At 38.1% G+C, this 14,856-nt stretch overlaps 1 protein-coding gene across 2 annotated transcripts in view; it reads left to right on the top strand.

Annotated features, from left to right (window-relative positions):
* The window catches only part of LOC136881663 (NADP-dependent malic enzyme), a 189,715-nt gene that overhangs the window by 147,948 nt on the left and 26,911 nt on the right, over positions 1–14,856 (top strand). For both annotated transcript variants that reach the window (XM_067154168.2, XM_067154169.2), the window contains exons 7-11: positions 366–548; positions 1,366–1,591; positions 7,215–7,357; positions 9,085–9,255; positions 9,338–9,461. In XM_067154168.2, the coding sequence (XP_067010269.2) occupies positions 366–548; positions 1,366–1,591; positions 7,215–7,357; positions 9,085–9,255; positions 9,338–9,461 (847 nt within the window). The remainder of the gene's footprint in view (positions 1–365; positions 549–1,365; positions 1,592–7,214; positions 7,358–9,084; positions 9,256–9,337; positions 9,462–14,856) is intronic.

Raw genomic sequence — 14,856 nt, forward strand, 5'->3', positions numbered from 1 at the left:
GGTCTCTTGAGAATTCTGTAATTCATCCACATTTCAATGACTGTAGTCGGTTCATTGACAAAGCCATTAGTGTCCATTATCTGCTGCAGTAAAGCAGCGCCAGTAATACGTAACACGTTATGACATGCCAGCAAGTTTGGAATTGGAGGTCACTGTTGCACGTAGATGTTTTCATTTCAGAAAGGTGGATTATGAAGATGCCTAATTTATTTACAAAAGCAATACATTTTGTATGTAATTGGTTCACTGTTATCTATTCTTCTTTTATATTATAACTTTTAAAGTCAGATTATTTCAGTATGGTTGTGATAATTTGTTCTTTTTTTAGTTGCATTGTTATAAGATCATAAGTATTTTTTTTTCAGTTTGAAGACTTTGCCAACAGCAATGCTTTCCGCTTCTTGGAGAAGTATCGTGACAGGTACTGTACCTTCAATGATGATATTCAAGGAACTGCTTCTGTTGCTGTTTCTGGTTTGTTGGCATCTCTTCGCCTCACTAAAATGCGTCTCTCGGACAATACCATCCTCTTCCAAGGTGCTGGAGAGGTGAGTTTTGTTGTTTGCCTATGAACTACAAGTGAATTTTAACTGCACCCATGTATCATAATTGTATTTACATTGTGGTTTCTCTGTTTGAGGAATTTGGAGGATATTATAGTGAAGGTTTCTTTGCTTTATTTTAACACCAAAAGTATTTGTTCAATTTTTTTTTTGATAAAGGACGAAACCTATGAGGAACTTAATTTTCTAGTGCTTGAGGTAATATCTCCCATTGTCTTTTCTTGACCGAAGTCATGCCATTGATGCTGTCTGTGATAACCAGTGATGGAAAAAAGTACAAAATAAAAGTAAACGTGCTGAATTACAATTACCTGAGAAATACATTTCTAATTACTTTTCAACAACTGATCAATAAAATTACAATTACTTCCCAGAACATGAGTGTAAATCACTGACATTCCTTTTCACATGGGGATGGAATGATACATAAGTTTGCAAAGAAAAATACATTATTCCATTTTGTGACTTTTTCTTTTTTTTAAATGGTAGAGACATGTGGCTATCATAACTACGCAAGACTAAACAAACTTCCAAAATGTTTGCTCCCAAGCAATATTTGAATGAAACATTCATGTTTTCATTATTTTCAAAATAGGGGAATAGAAATTCCTTAATCTCTTCACTGCTGCATGTTGTTCATAATAATTATCCAGTAGAAACAAAACTATTAAATATAGGCCTACTATAGTGAGTCAGATATGATTTTAATAGCTTAGAGTTATTGCAAAATTGAAGTGCTCATTTTCGGAGTTTAAACATTTTAATACCAAACAGCTGACATAGGTTTTTTTTAATTCTGCAGGCATCTTTGGGCATTGCTGGCCTGTGTGTCATGGCCATGATGGAGGAAGGAACATCAGAGCAGGAAGCTCGAGACAAGATTTGGATGGTTGATTCCAAAGGTCTCATTGTGAAGGACAGACCTGAAGGCGGTGTGCTGGGACACAAGATCCATTATGCTAAGAATCATGCTCCTATCAAGGACTTGGAGACGATTGTACAAACGATTAAGCCTTCTGTTCTTATTGGTAAGTAGACCACGTGAGTCACCAGTTGACATTTAATATTATTATAATTATTTTATATTTTTTTATTTAGTCATTAATGCATGCTGCATGTTTGTTAATTATTGTGGATAACATCCATGCATGATTTTGCATGAATACCAGCACTGATTTTATATTTTAAGTATGAATAAGAATACATTTCAAATCTTGTAATAGTAATGAAGAAGCTGAGTAATATAAATTAATTACAGTATCGGCCCTGTCAGTTTTTATCCTGCAAAGATAAATAATACATCGAGACATTGACCCAATCACCACCACAATGAGGAAGAAAAGATTTTCGTATTTCTTTCACATCTTGCAACTGGCAGGAAACTATGACAACTGGTGATGAAAATCTTAGAACAGGAGGAACAATGTATCCACGAAATTCAACAAGATCTCAAAGCAGTTGGACTCGAAATAGTAGATGCAGAGAAAAGAAATAAAATTAACACCCTTCTGAAGACTCACACATTTTCAGCAGAAATGATACATACAGAGTGTCTGAGAAGTCCCTGTACCCCTAGTTTCATACGTTTCATATTATAGTGGAGTACTTACATATAAACTATGAATCCAGGGAATCTGTATGTGCACCATCATGCCTTACACAGAGTTCTATCCGTCTCCAAGTCCTCATTGACATCTTGCAGAGCATCTCAGGAGTTATGGAACGAAAGGCTTCCTCCACACTTCGGCGCAATTCTTCATTAGTCATGTACCGACGTCGAGCCACATGGGTCTTGATTATTCCCCATAATGAGTTGTCTGGCGTGGTAAGGTCTGGGCTTCGTGGTGGCCATTTCAACAGGGCTGGAGATGTTGGTAAGCCACGGCCAATCCAGCGGCCTTGAAACTGTTCATCAAGGAACTCGTGCACCTGAATAGCAAAATGTGCTGGAGCCCCATTCTGCTGTAATCACACATGACCCATGATTCTCTTGTCTTGAAGCTGAGGTACTAACCAAGATTGTAACATATGCAAATAAGATTTTCCATTTACATACCCATAAAAAAAATACGGTTCGCACAAGTGACGTGATGATATCCCGGCCCTTATCATAACATGAGGGGGGTTCCTTTCCAACTCTTGCACATAATGAGGATTTTCCTTAGACCAGAAAACCACATTCCTCCTATGTGAACTGCGATATATCGCACATCAGTCAGTCAGTCAGTCATTTAGGCAGTCGCCCAGGTGGCAGATTCCCTGTCTGTTGTTTTCCTAGCCTTTTCTTAAATGATTGCAAAGAAATTGGAAATTTATTGAACATCTCCCTTGGTAAGTTATTCCAATCCCTAACTCCCCTTCCTATAAACGAATATTTGCCCCAATTTGTCCTCTTGAATTCCAACTTTATCTTCATATTGTGATCTTTCCTACTTTTAAAGCCACCACTCAAACGTATTTGTCTACTGATGTCCTCCCACGCCATCTCTCCACTGACAGCTCGGAACTTACCACTTTGTCGAGCAGCTTGTCTCCTTTCTCCCAAGTCTTCCCAGCCCAAACTTTGCAACATTTTTGTAACGCTACTCTTTTGTCGGAAATCGCCCAGAAAATAACACTCTTGAGCGAGACACGGCAGTTGGGAATTGTTCCAACAAAGCACGGCAGGCTGCAACTCGTTGCTCCATGTCATTGTCAGATAATTCATTCACATTCATCGGCCTAAATCCTTTCATTTTCAAATCTCTTTTAATGTTGTCCCATTGTTGACTGCGGTACTTGAAGTTCAGCTGCTCTTTTGCGAATGGATTTCAGTGCAGACTGCTCAATTGATTGAGCGACGGCGGCACACGTTTCTTCCCGCGTCTTCTTTCGTCCACTATGCGGCCTGTCTTTGACACTGCCTGAAGCAAACGCAGAGTGGCTTTGCGAGGTGGGGGTTTGCCAAAGAGATCTCTAAATGCACTCATTATCACTGTCATTATTTGCTCCGTATGTGCTCGTTCATGCACCCACACACACGCCACTAATCGCTCCTCAACACTGTAGCTGTGTACGCTCACGTCCGCCATGACTTAACAACTGAAATGAGACTGACAACAACGCTAGCAGCAGGGATACCAATACCAATAAAACAACTGTTGAATTCCCGAATTATACAAACTCAATTGTCCATGCCATAATATAACAAAATAATAATATGAAACTAGGGGTATGGGGACTTCTCAGACACCCTGTAGAAGGGGTATATTAATGAATTTGACCAGGTCTAAAGCAATTTCAGAATACTGGAGAAAATTACAATTGGAACAAATGAAAAAGTACTAGGCAGATTAAAAGAACCAAACAGTACAACCTTCAAAGAGAAAATGAATGATAATTTCATTATAAGTCTTCGTGCTGTAACCAGTGGTCCAATGTGACCAGTAAAGTTAATAATATTATACACGCCGGGCTGAGTGGCTCAGACGGTTGAAGCGCTGGCCTTCTGACCCCAACTTGGCAGGTTCGATCCTGGCTCAGTCCGGTGGTATTTGAAGGTGCTCAAATATGTCAGCCTCGTGTCGGTAGATTTACTGGCACGTAAAAAGAACTCCTGAGGGACAAAATTCCAGCACCTCGGAGTCTCTGAAAACCGTAAAAGAGTAGTTAGTGAGACGTAAAGCAAATAGCATTAATTATTAATAATATACACGTTTCTTTTGTTTGATAATTCATCATCCTGGACGATGGTTAAATCCTCAAAAACTGCTACTTTAGATTATGAGGTTGCTGGAAATTAGTACAGAGAAATGTAAGAGAGTTGTAATAACAACAACAATCCACAGCTTGCTTCCAGTCATTTAACCAGGTCAGGAATGGAATGAATGAAGCCCCCATCTAGTGGCGAGGATAGGAATTGTGCTGGCTGCCAAAGCCTGTCACACTCCTCTGAGGCAATGACTGACTGACAGATGAAATGAAATTACTGTATATTGGAGAGTGTTGCTGGAATGAAAGATCACAGGGGAAACCCAGAGAAAAACCTGTCCCACCTCTGTTTTGTCCAGCACAAATTTCACATGGAGTGACCGAGATTTGAACAACGGAACCCAGCGGTGAGTGGCCAGCGCGCACTGCCGCCTGAGACACGGAGGCTTTCCAGAATCAAATATAAGCTACTAATCTATACAAACCTTTATTTTGTTACTAACAAGAATGAAACCTCCCCCACCTTTTTGATATGTAAACTCAATGCAGTACCTACTGTACTCGCTTCTATTTACCGAAATAGTGTGTACACTTCTTTTGTTTCAAATTTGTGTGGCATTTGAGAACAGCATGATCGTGTAGACGTTTCACCATCATCAGTTCGGCTGGAGTTGTTTTCCTCCGATGTTCTAGATAAACCGTTAGTTTTTTCCAGTTGTGCTGTTTCCTCTGCGTGAGGCATTACTTCTTCCCCATAAATGTCACTTTCGTTTTCCAGTGAACCATCACTGTCCTTCTCTGTATCACAGGTGGCAGTAATTCCATTATAAATCATCGTGCTGTAACCAGCATCACTGTCATTCTACAACCAGGCATTTATGTCAATATCATCTACATCCAACGAATTAGGAATTTTTGGAAAAATTTCAAAATTATTTTGAAATATTTTTTTAAAATAACTGTTAGGCTCTTTAGTTTGCTGAGACTAACATTGATTAAATCAATTTATAAACTACCTGAAAGATAAAACATATGGTAACACCTGCAAAAGAAACAACTTAATTAAAGTAGAATGACATTTTTTGTTGTTGAAAGTCCGGCTCCATGGCTAAATGGTTAGCGTGCTGGCCTTTGGTCGCAGGGGTCCCGGTTCGATTCCCGGCAAGGTCGGGAATTTTAACCATAATTGGTTAATTTCGCTGGCACGAGGACTGGGTGTATGTGTCGTCTTCATCATCATTTCATCCTCATCACGACGCACAGGTCGCCTACGGGAGTCAAATCAAAAGACCTGCACCTGGTGAGCCGAACATGTCCTCCGACACTCCCAGCACTAAAAGCCATACACCATTTCATTTCATTTTTGTTGTTGAAAGAACATCATTAGATTTTTTCAAATCAAAGTTAGTTTCAGCAGACTGAAAAACCTGAAAAGATAATAAAAAAATCGGATGTGTCGACAACTTCAGAACCTTCAGCTGTAGAATCCCGAACAGCAGTTCATATTGTTTTACATCTCTCTGCTACCTGCGGTGTAAACATTACAGTTTCATATGTACAGTATTATTCAAAAGGCACATATATTTTCGTGTCGACAACTTCAGAAACTTCAGCTGTAGAATCCCGAACAGCAGTTCATATTGTTTTACATCTCTCTGCTACCTGCAGTGCAAACATTACAGTTTCATATGTACAGTACTATTCAAAGGACACATATATTTTCATGATGAAAAAATAGAAAAATAATAATACAGTAAATAAAAATAAATCCAGGTTAATGAGGGTTGGATAAAGAAGGTTCTTGTGTAGTTACATAGAAATGAAAAGATTAGCACTGGGTATGGTGACATGGAGAACTACGTCAAACTAGTCTATGGACCCAAACACCACCACCACTTCATAATTTCATACAGCTATTACAGCTTGGTGCAGCTGACCATCCGATGAGGGTGGGGGTGTCTGTCAAAAGAAGTTATCTGCGTGTCATTGTAGTGTAAGGAAGAGTAATGTGTAGTTAGTGAGTTAGAAGAATTTTACAGGCAGAACTAACACTCAGCTCCTTAGCCACAGAAATGACGTGATCTACGTGTTGTTGCAGTGTAGGAAAGTGTAATGTGTGGTGAGTTGTAGGAATGTTACAAATAGAATTAACACCTAGCCCCTAAACCTCTGGAATTAAGCATGTGGTGTTAAAAACCCACAGCTTAGCTGGGAGTCAAACCTAGAACTCTTTGGCTCAAAGACCAGAACACTGAATGCTGACCATTTAGTTATAGAGTAAGACTTTTTGTTTTCACCAAGTATATTATATGTACCCAAAAGAAAGAGGAAGTCCAGGCCAGTGAGTAGAGAAATAAATCCAAGGAAAAGTCCATGTCAGTTTAAGACACTGGCACAGACAGGCCAGATAATCCAATGATACACTATAGCAAAGAGGCTGAACATCAGAATTTGTTAAATGTAAACTCAATACTTTCAGTGTCTTGGGACCTGCAGCTGATTATAATAACCTGTTCTTTGCAGCATGGAAGGTGGTGAACAGACTCAGAACTGGTATGTCGTGATACCAATCCTATCTCAAAATTTGGGGCAGTATAACCAAAGATGAGCTTTGTGTATGTGAAAACATGCATGATTCAGAATACCTTTTGGTTGACAGAGAGTTATTAAATGAAGCCTTCAGAATGGATGGCCTACTTACAGGAAATGACAAGGCTATCTAGACTGTTGAGTTCTGAGCTTCGCAACATGTTTAATTGTGCATTTGATGTTGTGTCCTTCACCATTGTCCTTCACTTTTATCAATTTTATTTGTCATTATCACAACCAGTTAATTCTTTTAAATGCATGTAATGTTTAGTTATTTTGTGTCCTGGATATGTACAATAAATAAAAAGTGGTAGAACATAATATAAAAGTGAGAGGCAATTATAAAACATTTTTATTTTCATTTTGTTTCAGGTGCTGCAGCCATTGGAGGTGTGTTCACTCCAACCATTCTTCGCACTATGGCTGCCAATAACAAGAGGCCTGTGGTGTTTGCCCTGAGCAACCCCACACATAAAGCTGAATGCACAGCAGAAGAGGCATACACTTATACTGATGTAAGTAAGAATTGTTACTTGCACACTAAAATCTTGAGAGCTTGAAATGATATGACATCATCATCAGCATCATCATTATCACTTTGCTTTCTATCCAGGGCCTCCAGGTAAGAGGCAAGCATGCTACCCCTACACCACGGGGCCAGCAATGTGTATCCAAACCATTTCGTTCTACTTTCCTCCAGTTTTTTAAAATGAATAAGGAACTTTTAACAAATTGTCAAATTGTATTTAATTATCCTCCTGATCAATACATAATATAGGCTACATCTAGTTAAGGTGAACTTTCAATTAGACATGTTTCAACCCAATGTAGGGTTATCCTCAGTAAAATACATTATAATGATCTAAAAACATTAGATACACAATTATATACAGTGCTTGTTAAAAACGTTTTTCAATAAAAATCATGACGCAATTAAAATATGAGATGATGGTCGTTATACCAGTTTTTATAATGGAGGTCTTTTTGTTGTAACTTGTTGCTCCTTGATGCAATTCAACTATATCTGTACATTGTTTACTCTCAATTATTGTGTTAAGTCAGTGGCTAACATTATGTTGAGTTGCTAGTGAAGTTAAACTGTCTGATTCATAATAAACACAATGACTGTTAAGTGGGGAAAAAGGGAGTAACAGAAAGAAGAGATAAGGATGAACATGAACACACAAAAGACAAGGACAATCTCCTCATCTTCATACACTTCATTCTTTTCATAGATTGACTCTCCGCTCATCAATTTCAGTTCTTTTACGTCCATTTCTTCTGAGCACCCATACAAGCTCCGTTTCTGCTTCCCATCTACATTAGGAGGGTGGGCATCAGTACTCACTGAGGGGCATTTTGATAGATTTTCAGTCTTGATGTGGGATGTATAGAAAGCCAAATAAAGACGGGAAAAGTGAAGTGTGTGTCGGTCGGTCGGTCGGTCGGTCGGTCGGTCGGTCAGTTGATTTAGAGTTATTGCCTAGGTGGCAGATTCCCTATCAGTTGTTTACCTAATCTCTTCTGAAATTATTTCTAAGTAGTTGGAAATTTCCCTTCACAAATTATTCCAATCCCTAATTCCTCTTCCTATAAATGAATATTTGACCCAATTTGTCCTCTTGAATTCCAACTTCATTTTATGACTTTCCTACTTTTAAAAAAATCTCTACTGAAGCGTATTCATCTACTTATGTAAATAATTCCAGCCTGAAACATTCCACTTAGTAAAAATCTTTGTCTCCTTACTTCCAATTCTTCCCCGACAAAAGTTTACAACATTTTTGTAACAAGAGCAGTAAAAGATCAGAAACACAGGACAAATGAAGAAGATAGTTCAAATAGTGGAAAAGCAAATCAAGTCATATATTATATAAATAAGAACATGAATAGAAAACATATTAGAGTAAACACAATGCCAGTTGATGTGTATCCTTAAAGACAAAAAAGAAGAGATATATGTAGGTTTTCCATGATCAAATTTGTAATGGAAATATTCTTTAGAGTTTAAAATTTGAACATTGATTCTGATTAAATTGTTCTTTACAGGAAATAACCTCTTCATCTTTATATGCAGAGTCTTAGTTTTAAGTAGTTGTTGTTATAACCTGAGCTGATGCTTTTTAGGACCTGTAGATTTGTTTTATTTTATATACAAGTTAATGAGATTATATTTATTAAAATGTTTATATTACTGAAAACTGAACAAATCTGAAAAATGGATTTTTATTTATATTTCCAGGGTACTGCTGTGTTTGCTAGTGGTTCTCCGTTTGATCCAGTCAAATACAATGGCACTACTTTCCACCCCGGTCAGGGTAACAATGCATACATCTTCCCTGGAGTTGCTCTGGCCGTCATCTGTGCAGGAATTCGGCACATTAGTGAAGAAGTATTCCTCATGGCAGCACAGGTATGTTGTAGTGTAACACTTCTGTCTTCTCCATTGGTAGATGCTGATTGAAACTAATACCTTGGTACTCTACTTTCCATAGGTACTTGCAGGTTTGGTGTCTGATCAAGACCTGGAGAAGGGTAGTCTGTATCCTCCCCTCACTTCCATCCAACACTGCTCTCTCAAGATAGCTACGGTCATTGCAGAACGAGCATATGAAAAAGGTAAAGTACCTGGGTGTTAATATAAAGAATGATCTTCATTGAGGTAATCATATTAACGAGGTTGTTAAGAAAGGTTACAGATCTCTTCACATGGTTATGATGGTATTTTGGGGTTGTAGTAAGGATGTTAAGAAGAGGGTGTACAAGTCTTTGGTAAAACTCCAGTTAGAGCACGGTAGCCAGAAGAGAGACGGTAGGTGTCATGCGCAGCCAGCCAGGAGCGTGTGATGTCAGTGGACCGTGGACTGTCTGCCAGGCGCTGTAACTTACTGCAAATCAGTGTGCGGAGTGCCCGGCTTATCTTCCTTATCACAAATAGTTTACATTGTAATATAATCTTTTCACACAAAAACCACTAAGATATTGCCTAAAACTATTTTTCTTCTTCTTTCCGATGAAGCCTGCTAAGGACCACATTCCAATTTCAATTCAGTTTTTCATACTGTGTTGTTTTCTCTTCCGCTCCTTCCAATATTCTTTCATCCTTTCACTATGCTGTTTCCTTCTGTCCTCGGACCACTTCGCACCAGGCTTCTTGTTCAATCTTCCTTGGAATCCTTCCGTACTTACTACCCTCTTTCTAAAAATTTCTGTGTCCATAGTTTCTTCTTCTCTTCTATTATTTCTTTCTAAATCTTTCTTTACTTCTTGAATCCAGCTAGTTGTTGCCTTTTTGTCCCAAAGGTACTTGAAAATCCTTTTTGTTAATCTGGAATCATCCATTCTGTAAATATGTCCAAAAAATTGCAATCTCCTTTTTCTTATGGTTTCTATTATGTTTTCTATGTTCCTGTATATTTCATCATTAGATTTTAATTTCCATACTTCTGTTGTTTTCACAGGGCCTAAGATTTTTCTCATGATTCTCCTTTCTAGTACCTCAAGTTTATCTAATCTATAGTTTAGTACCAGGCATTCACTTGGATATAAGAATTCCGGTTTCACCACTGTAGTGTAGTGCCTTATTTTAAGATTTTTAGATAGACACTTTTGGTTATAAAAATTCTTTGTGATACCATATGCTCTTTTCATCTTGTGTACCCTTTCTTCTACTCCAGATTTGTCTAAACCATTTTCTTGAATTATTTCTCCCAGATATTTGAATTTCATTACTCTTTCTACTGGACCAATATCTGTTGCCAAAAATTTTGGAGCATTCTTGTTGTTTGTAATAAATTTTGTTTTTTCTACGGAGATTCTCAAACCTGTCTTGTTGGCTATTTCTTCCAAGAGATTGATTTGTGTTGTTGCACTTGTTAGGTTTTCTGACAATATAGCAAAATCGTCTGCAAATGCTAGGCAATTTATTTCAATGCCTTTGTTTTTTCTCCCCAAAGTTACCGGCAAAATGTTATGCTCTTTAAGCTTTACCTTAGGGAGATGTTCAATAAATTTCCAATTTCTTTGAAATCATTTCGGAAAAGGCTAGGAAAGCAACAGATAGGGAATCTGCCACCTGGGCGACTGCCCTAAATGCAGATCAGTATTGATTCTTACAATTTTCTCTAGAACACAGTTGAATAGAAGGGGTGACATTTATTTACCTTAATAGGTTTGGATATCTCACCCATAAATTTCACCTTTGAAATTGTGTCAGTAAGGGTTTCACGTATTAGGTTTGCCAATTTAGTTCTCACTCCAAATTCACGAATTGTTTTATGTATGGTTTCTCTATCAACCGAGTCAAAGGCCTTTTTAAAATCTACAAAAGTAACAACAATGTCTTTTGAATTCAATATCCTATGGCGAATTATGGATTTTAAGTTAAATATTTGTTCTGAACAAGATCTACCTTTTCAAAATCCAGCTTGATATTCACCCAGTTGCTTGTCAAGTGATGTTTCTACTCTATTCAGCAATATTTTTGAGAATACCTTGTATGCGATTTGCAGAAGAGAGATGCCTCTGTAGTTATCAACCTTTTGTTTGTCCCCTCTTTTATGCAATAAGTGTATTAGAGTTACTTTCCATTCTTCTGGAATCCTCTCTGTTCTCCAAATATCTTCAAAGATTAACTGCAGCTCTTCAATGATTTTTGACTGACACCATTTGAAAAGTTCAGCTGTTATAGAGTCTTCTCCACTAGCTTTATTATTTTTCAGATTGTTAATTCTTTAATTTCTTCAGCAGTGGGTGGTATATCTTCTTCCAGATTTTCAGTTGTTTGAGAGAATTCAAACTTATGGTCAGGTTCAGGGCAGTTTAAAAGTTGATCAAAATGCTTCGCAAGTATTTCACAGTTTGGTTTATGTGCTTTCGTAAATATTGCAGACATTTTAAAATGCTTCAATACACCGGAAATGTTAGTATTTACAGTTCCCAACGAATTGAAAGAATTTAATGTAAGTACCCTATACACATATAGATTAACACGTTGAGTGCCGAGGCGATTTTAGCACACTATTCCACTGGTGCCAGGCATGTTTTTGAATAGTATTCCGCTGGTGCCAAAGCAATTGTACGCATTGTAGGCTGTTTATATAATCTTGGGATGTATTTATATGATGTACTAAGTAAACTTTATATCACCATACCAAGGTCATATGTGACGCCATATGGTGTCACGTCAGTTTTTACGAAAGATAAAATATAGCGTGACGCCATATGATGTCACAGAATTTTTTTGACATGAAATTTGCAATACGAATTTCAAATACGGGAGATTTATTTGCTAATTCAAATTAACACAATATTTGTGAAAACCTAGTAAAATGCAACATAAATACTTATATTACATTACATATTGTTGTGAACAGTTTTCTGATAACCCGAAACAATGAAAATATGAGTCTTGGCACGAGTGGCAGGCAGTGACACTCGCATTGCAACATAAGCATTAGACTTTAAACAACAATTAACCTTCAGTCACTGTTTGGTGTGAAATGATTCAAAGCACTTCAGGCAAAGGAAAGGTGTGTCAGGAGAGGTTGTGCAGATAGTTGACACCCTTTTTGCGCCAGAAGCAGCCTTTCTGCCCAAAACCTTGCATAGTTGCTGATAGCAGCTTCAACACCGAACACGAGCTTTCCTGCAATATTGAAAGGAAGAAATAAAAAATACTTTTATAATTAGTACTGACATTGTTCGGAAGTGCAATAATGTTGAACTTGATAACACTTACCTGGTACACTTCTGTCCTTCCGTCTTGTTGGCTTCCCCAAGGTAGTGGTTGTCTCTCTTAGGAGTACGTCTAACAGGGTCATTAGTTAGACAAAGCAGAGTGCTGACCACGTTCCTTCGAAACTCTGCAAGAGACATTTTCCGATGTCCAGTAACCCGCGTCTTATTGTACAGAAGCAGTGCATTTACAATGGCAGTACCAAAAAGAATGTCATCTGCAACTTTGTGGTACCATCGGATGGTTTTCCTCATTGCAGTGTGATACGAAGAAAGTGTGTCTGCAATATCTATTCCTCCTTTCATTTTATTGTACATTATTACCATTTTCGGTTTAACCACATCTTCGTGTTTCCTGTTCTTTTTGCCCGTAGCAATTACTTCATTAGAACATTTGGTTGACATAATCAGCACGTCCCTCTGATCTCTCCACTTCATCACTGTCAATCCATTTCCATTCTCCATTGCAATGAGTTCTCCCTTCTTAAGCTTTGCATTTACAACATCCTTTGGTAAACCTTTTCGATTTTTCCTAAGTGTGCCAATAAAATGTGTCTTACGATCCAGTAGCACCTCAGCTAACTCAACTGATGAGTAATAATTGTCGGTGCAGAGAAAGCGACCACTGTCCAGATACAGGTCCATAAGTTGCATTGCTACTTGAGTAGCCATGCTCAGAGTATTCTGAGCATTCGAGGTACCTTTACCAGCGTACACTTTAGTTTTGTAGGTGTAGCCCGTGTCGTCGCACTGCTTAAATTGTTTAACACCGTACCTGTAAGATTATTACCAATATCTTCCATTTTTTATATTTTTGCACAACTATACAAACTGAGTGATATTATGTATGTAAACGAGGAGTAAACAATGCCTGGCGCGCTTTCACCTGTGACAATGACCACTGGCCTGTCAGTGAGTTCGGAAGAATATTGTGGCGCCACATGGTGGCACACAGTAAAAATACATAGCTGGAATAGACCCTGAAGTTCGCTCTTCAAGTAGTACCAATTTTATGCACATAGATTTCACAGCTGATTATCTACGGTGCATCGCCTGAAACTCTACTGTGCCGCCATATGGCGTCACGCCATCTCAAATTTGAAGACCATCGTGATGCCATATGGCGGCACGTGACACCCAACGTGTTAAGTAAACCATAGCTTAACAATCAAGAAATGATGATTAACCAAAAAAGTCTAAATAAAACACACAAGATTAAATACTGCATGTTGTTATTTTTCTGCCGGCCCCGTGGTGTAGGGGTAGCATGCCTGTCTCTTACCCGGAAGCCCCGGGTTCGATTCCCGGCCAGGTCAGGCATTTTTACCTTGACCTGAGGGCTGGTTCGAGGTCCACTCAGCCTACATGATTAGAATTGAGGAGCTATCTGATGGTGAGATAGCGGCCCCGGTCTAGAAAGCCAAGAATAACAGCTGGGAGGATTTGTCGTGCTGACCACATGACACCTTCCAATCTGCAGGCCTTCGGGCTGAGCAGCGGTCACTTGGTAGGCCAAGGCCCTTGAAGGGCTGTAGTGCCATGGGGTTGGGGTTTGGTTTGGTTTTGTTATTTTTCCTGAAAATGGTAAGTATTTAACTCAAATTATTGCTTTTTTATTACTAACAAAAATCAACAACAACAATAATAATAATAATAATAATAATAATAATAATAATAATAATAATAATAATAATAATAATAATAATGTACATAACAAAAATAACATTACTACTAATTTAGGCTTACCTTTCAGGACTTAATTTTGTTAATTTTCTTTGATTTTTTCCGTGCAGCGTCAGCATGCGCATCCATAGTCCAGCTTTCATTCACTGACCTCTTGATTGCTCTCTTTTTATTCAGTTCTTTCATTCTTTCATTCTAATAAATGAACAAGTTCTCACAAAACACGTAACAGCGAAGTCGTCGACTTCACTATACTTAGGTCTGATGATATTTATCAGTTCCTTCATCACTTGTGAGCACTTCCTTAGACCATTTCCGTGGAACGTTTGAAAATCTTTTTCTAGTTCACAAACAGTGTCCAACCACTGGGGAGATGGATTCATTAGGCCTCCTAGACAAGGCCGAGATCCAGTCAGAGTTCCTAATATTATGCATTTTCCAGTTTTTTCCTCTGTAGATGAAGGTAGTGGTGATTCCTTTTTTCTTAACTCGGTGTGCAATATACCCCGTCAACATTTTCAATAAGTCCTTATTTTCATTATGTAAGCAATCTTCGAGATTGTGCTGCTCAGTAAACTGATCTATTAATGAGCCA

Source organism: Anabrus simplex, chromosome 1 (genome assembly GCF_040414725.1).
Source record: "Anabrus simplex isolate iqAnaSimp1 chromosome 1, ASM4041472v1, whole genome shotgun sequence".
NCBI classification, from domain to species: Eukaryota; Metazoa; Arthropoda; class Insecta; order Orthoptera; family Tettigoniidae; genus Anabrus; species Anabrus simplex.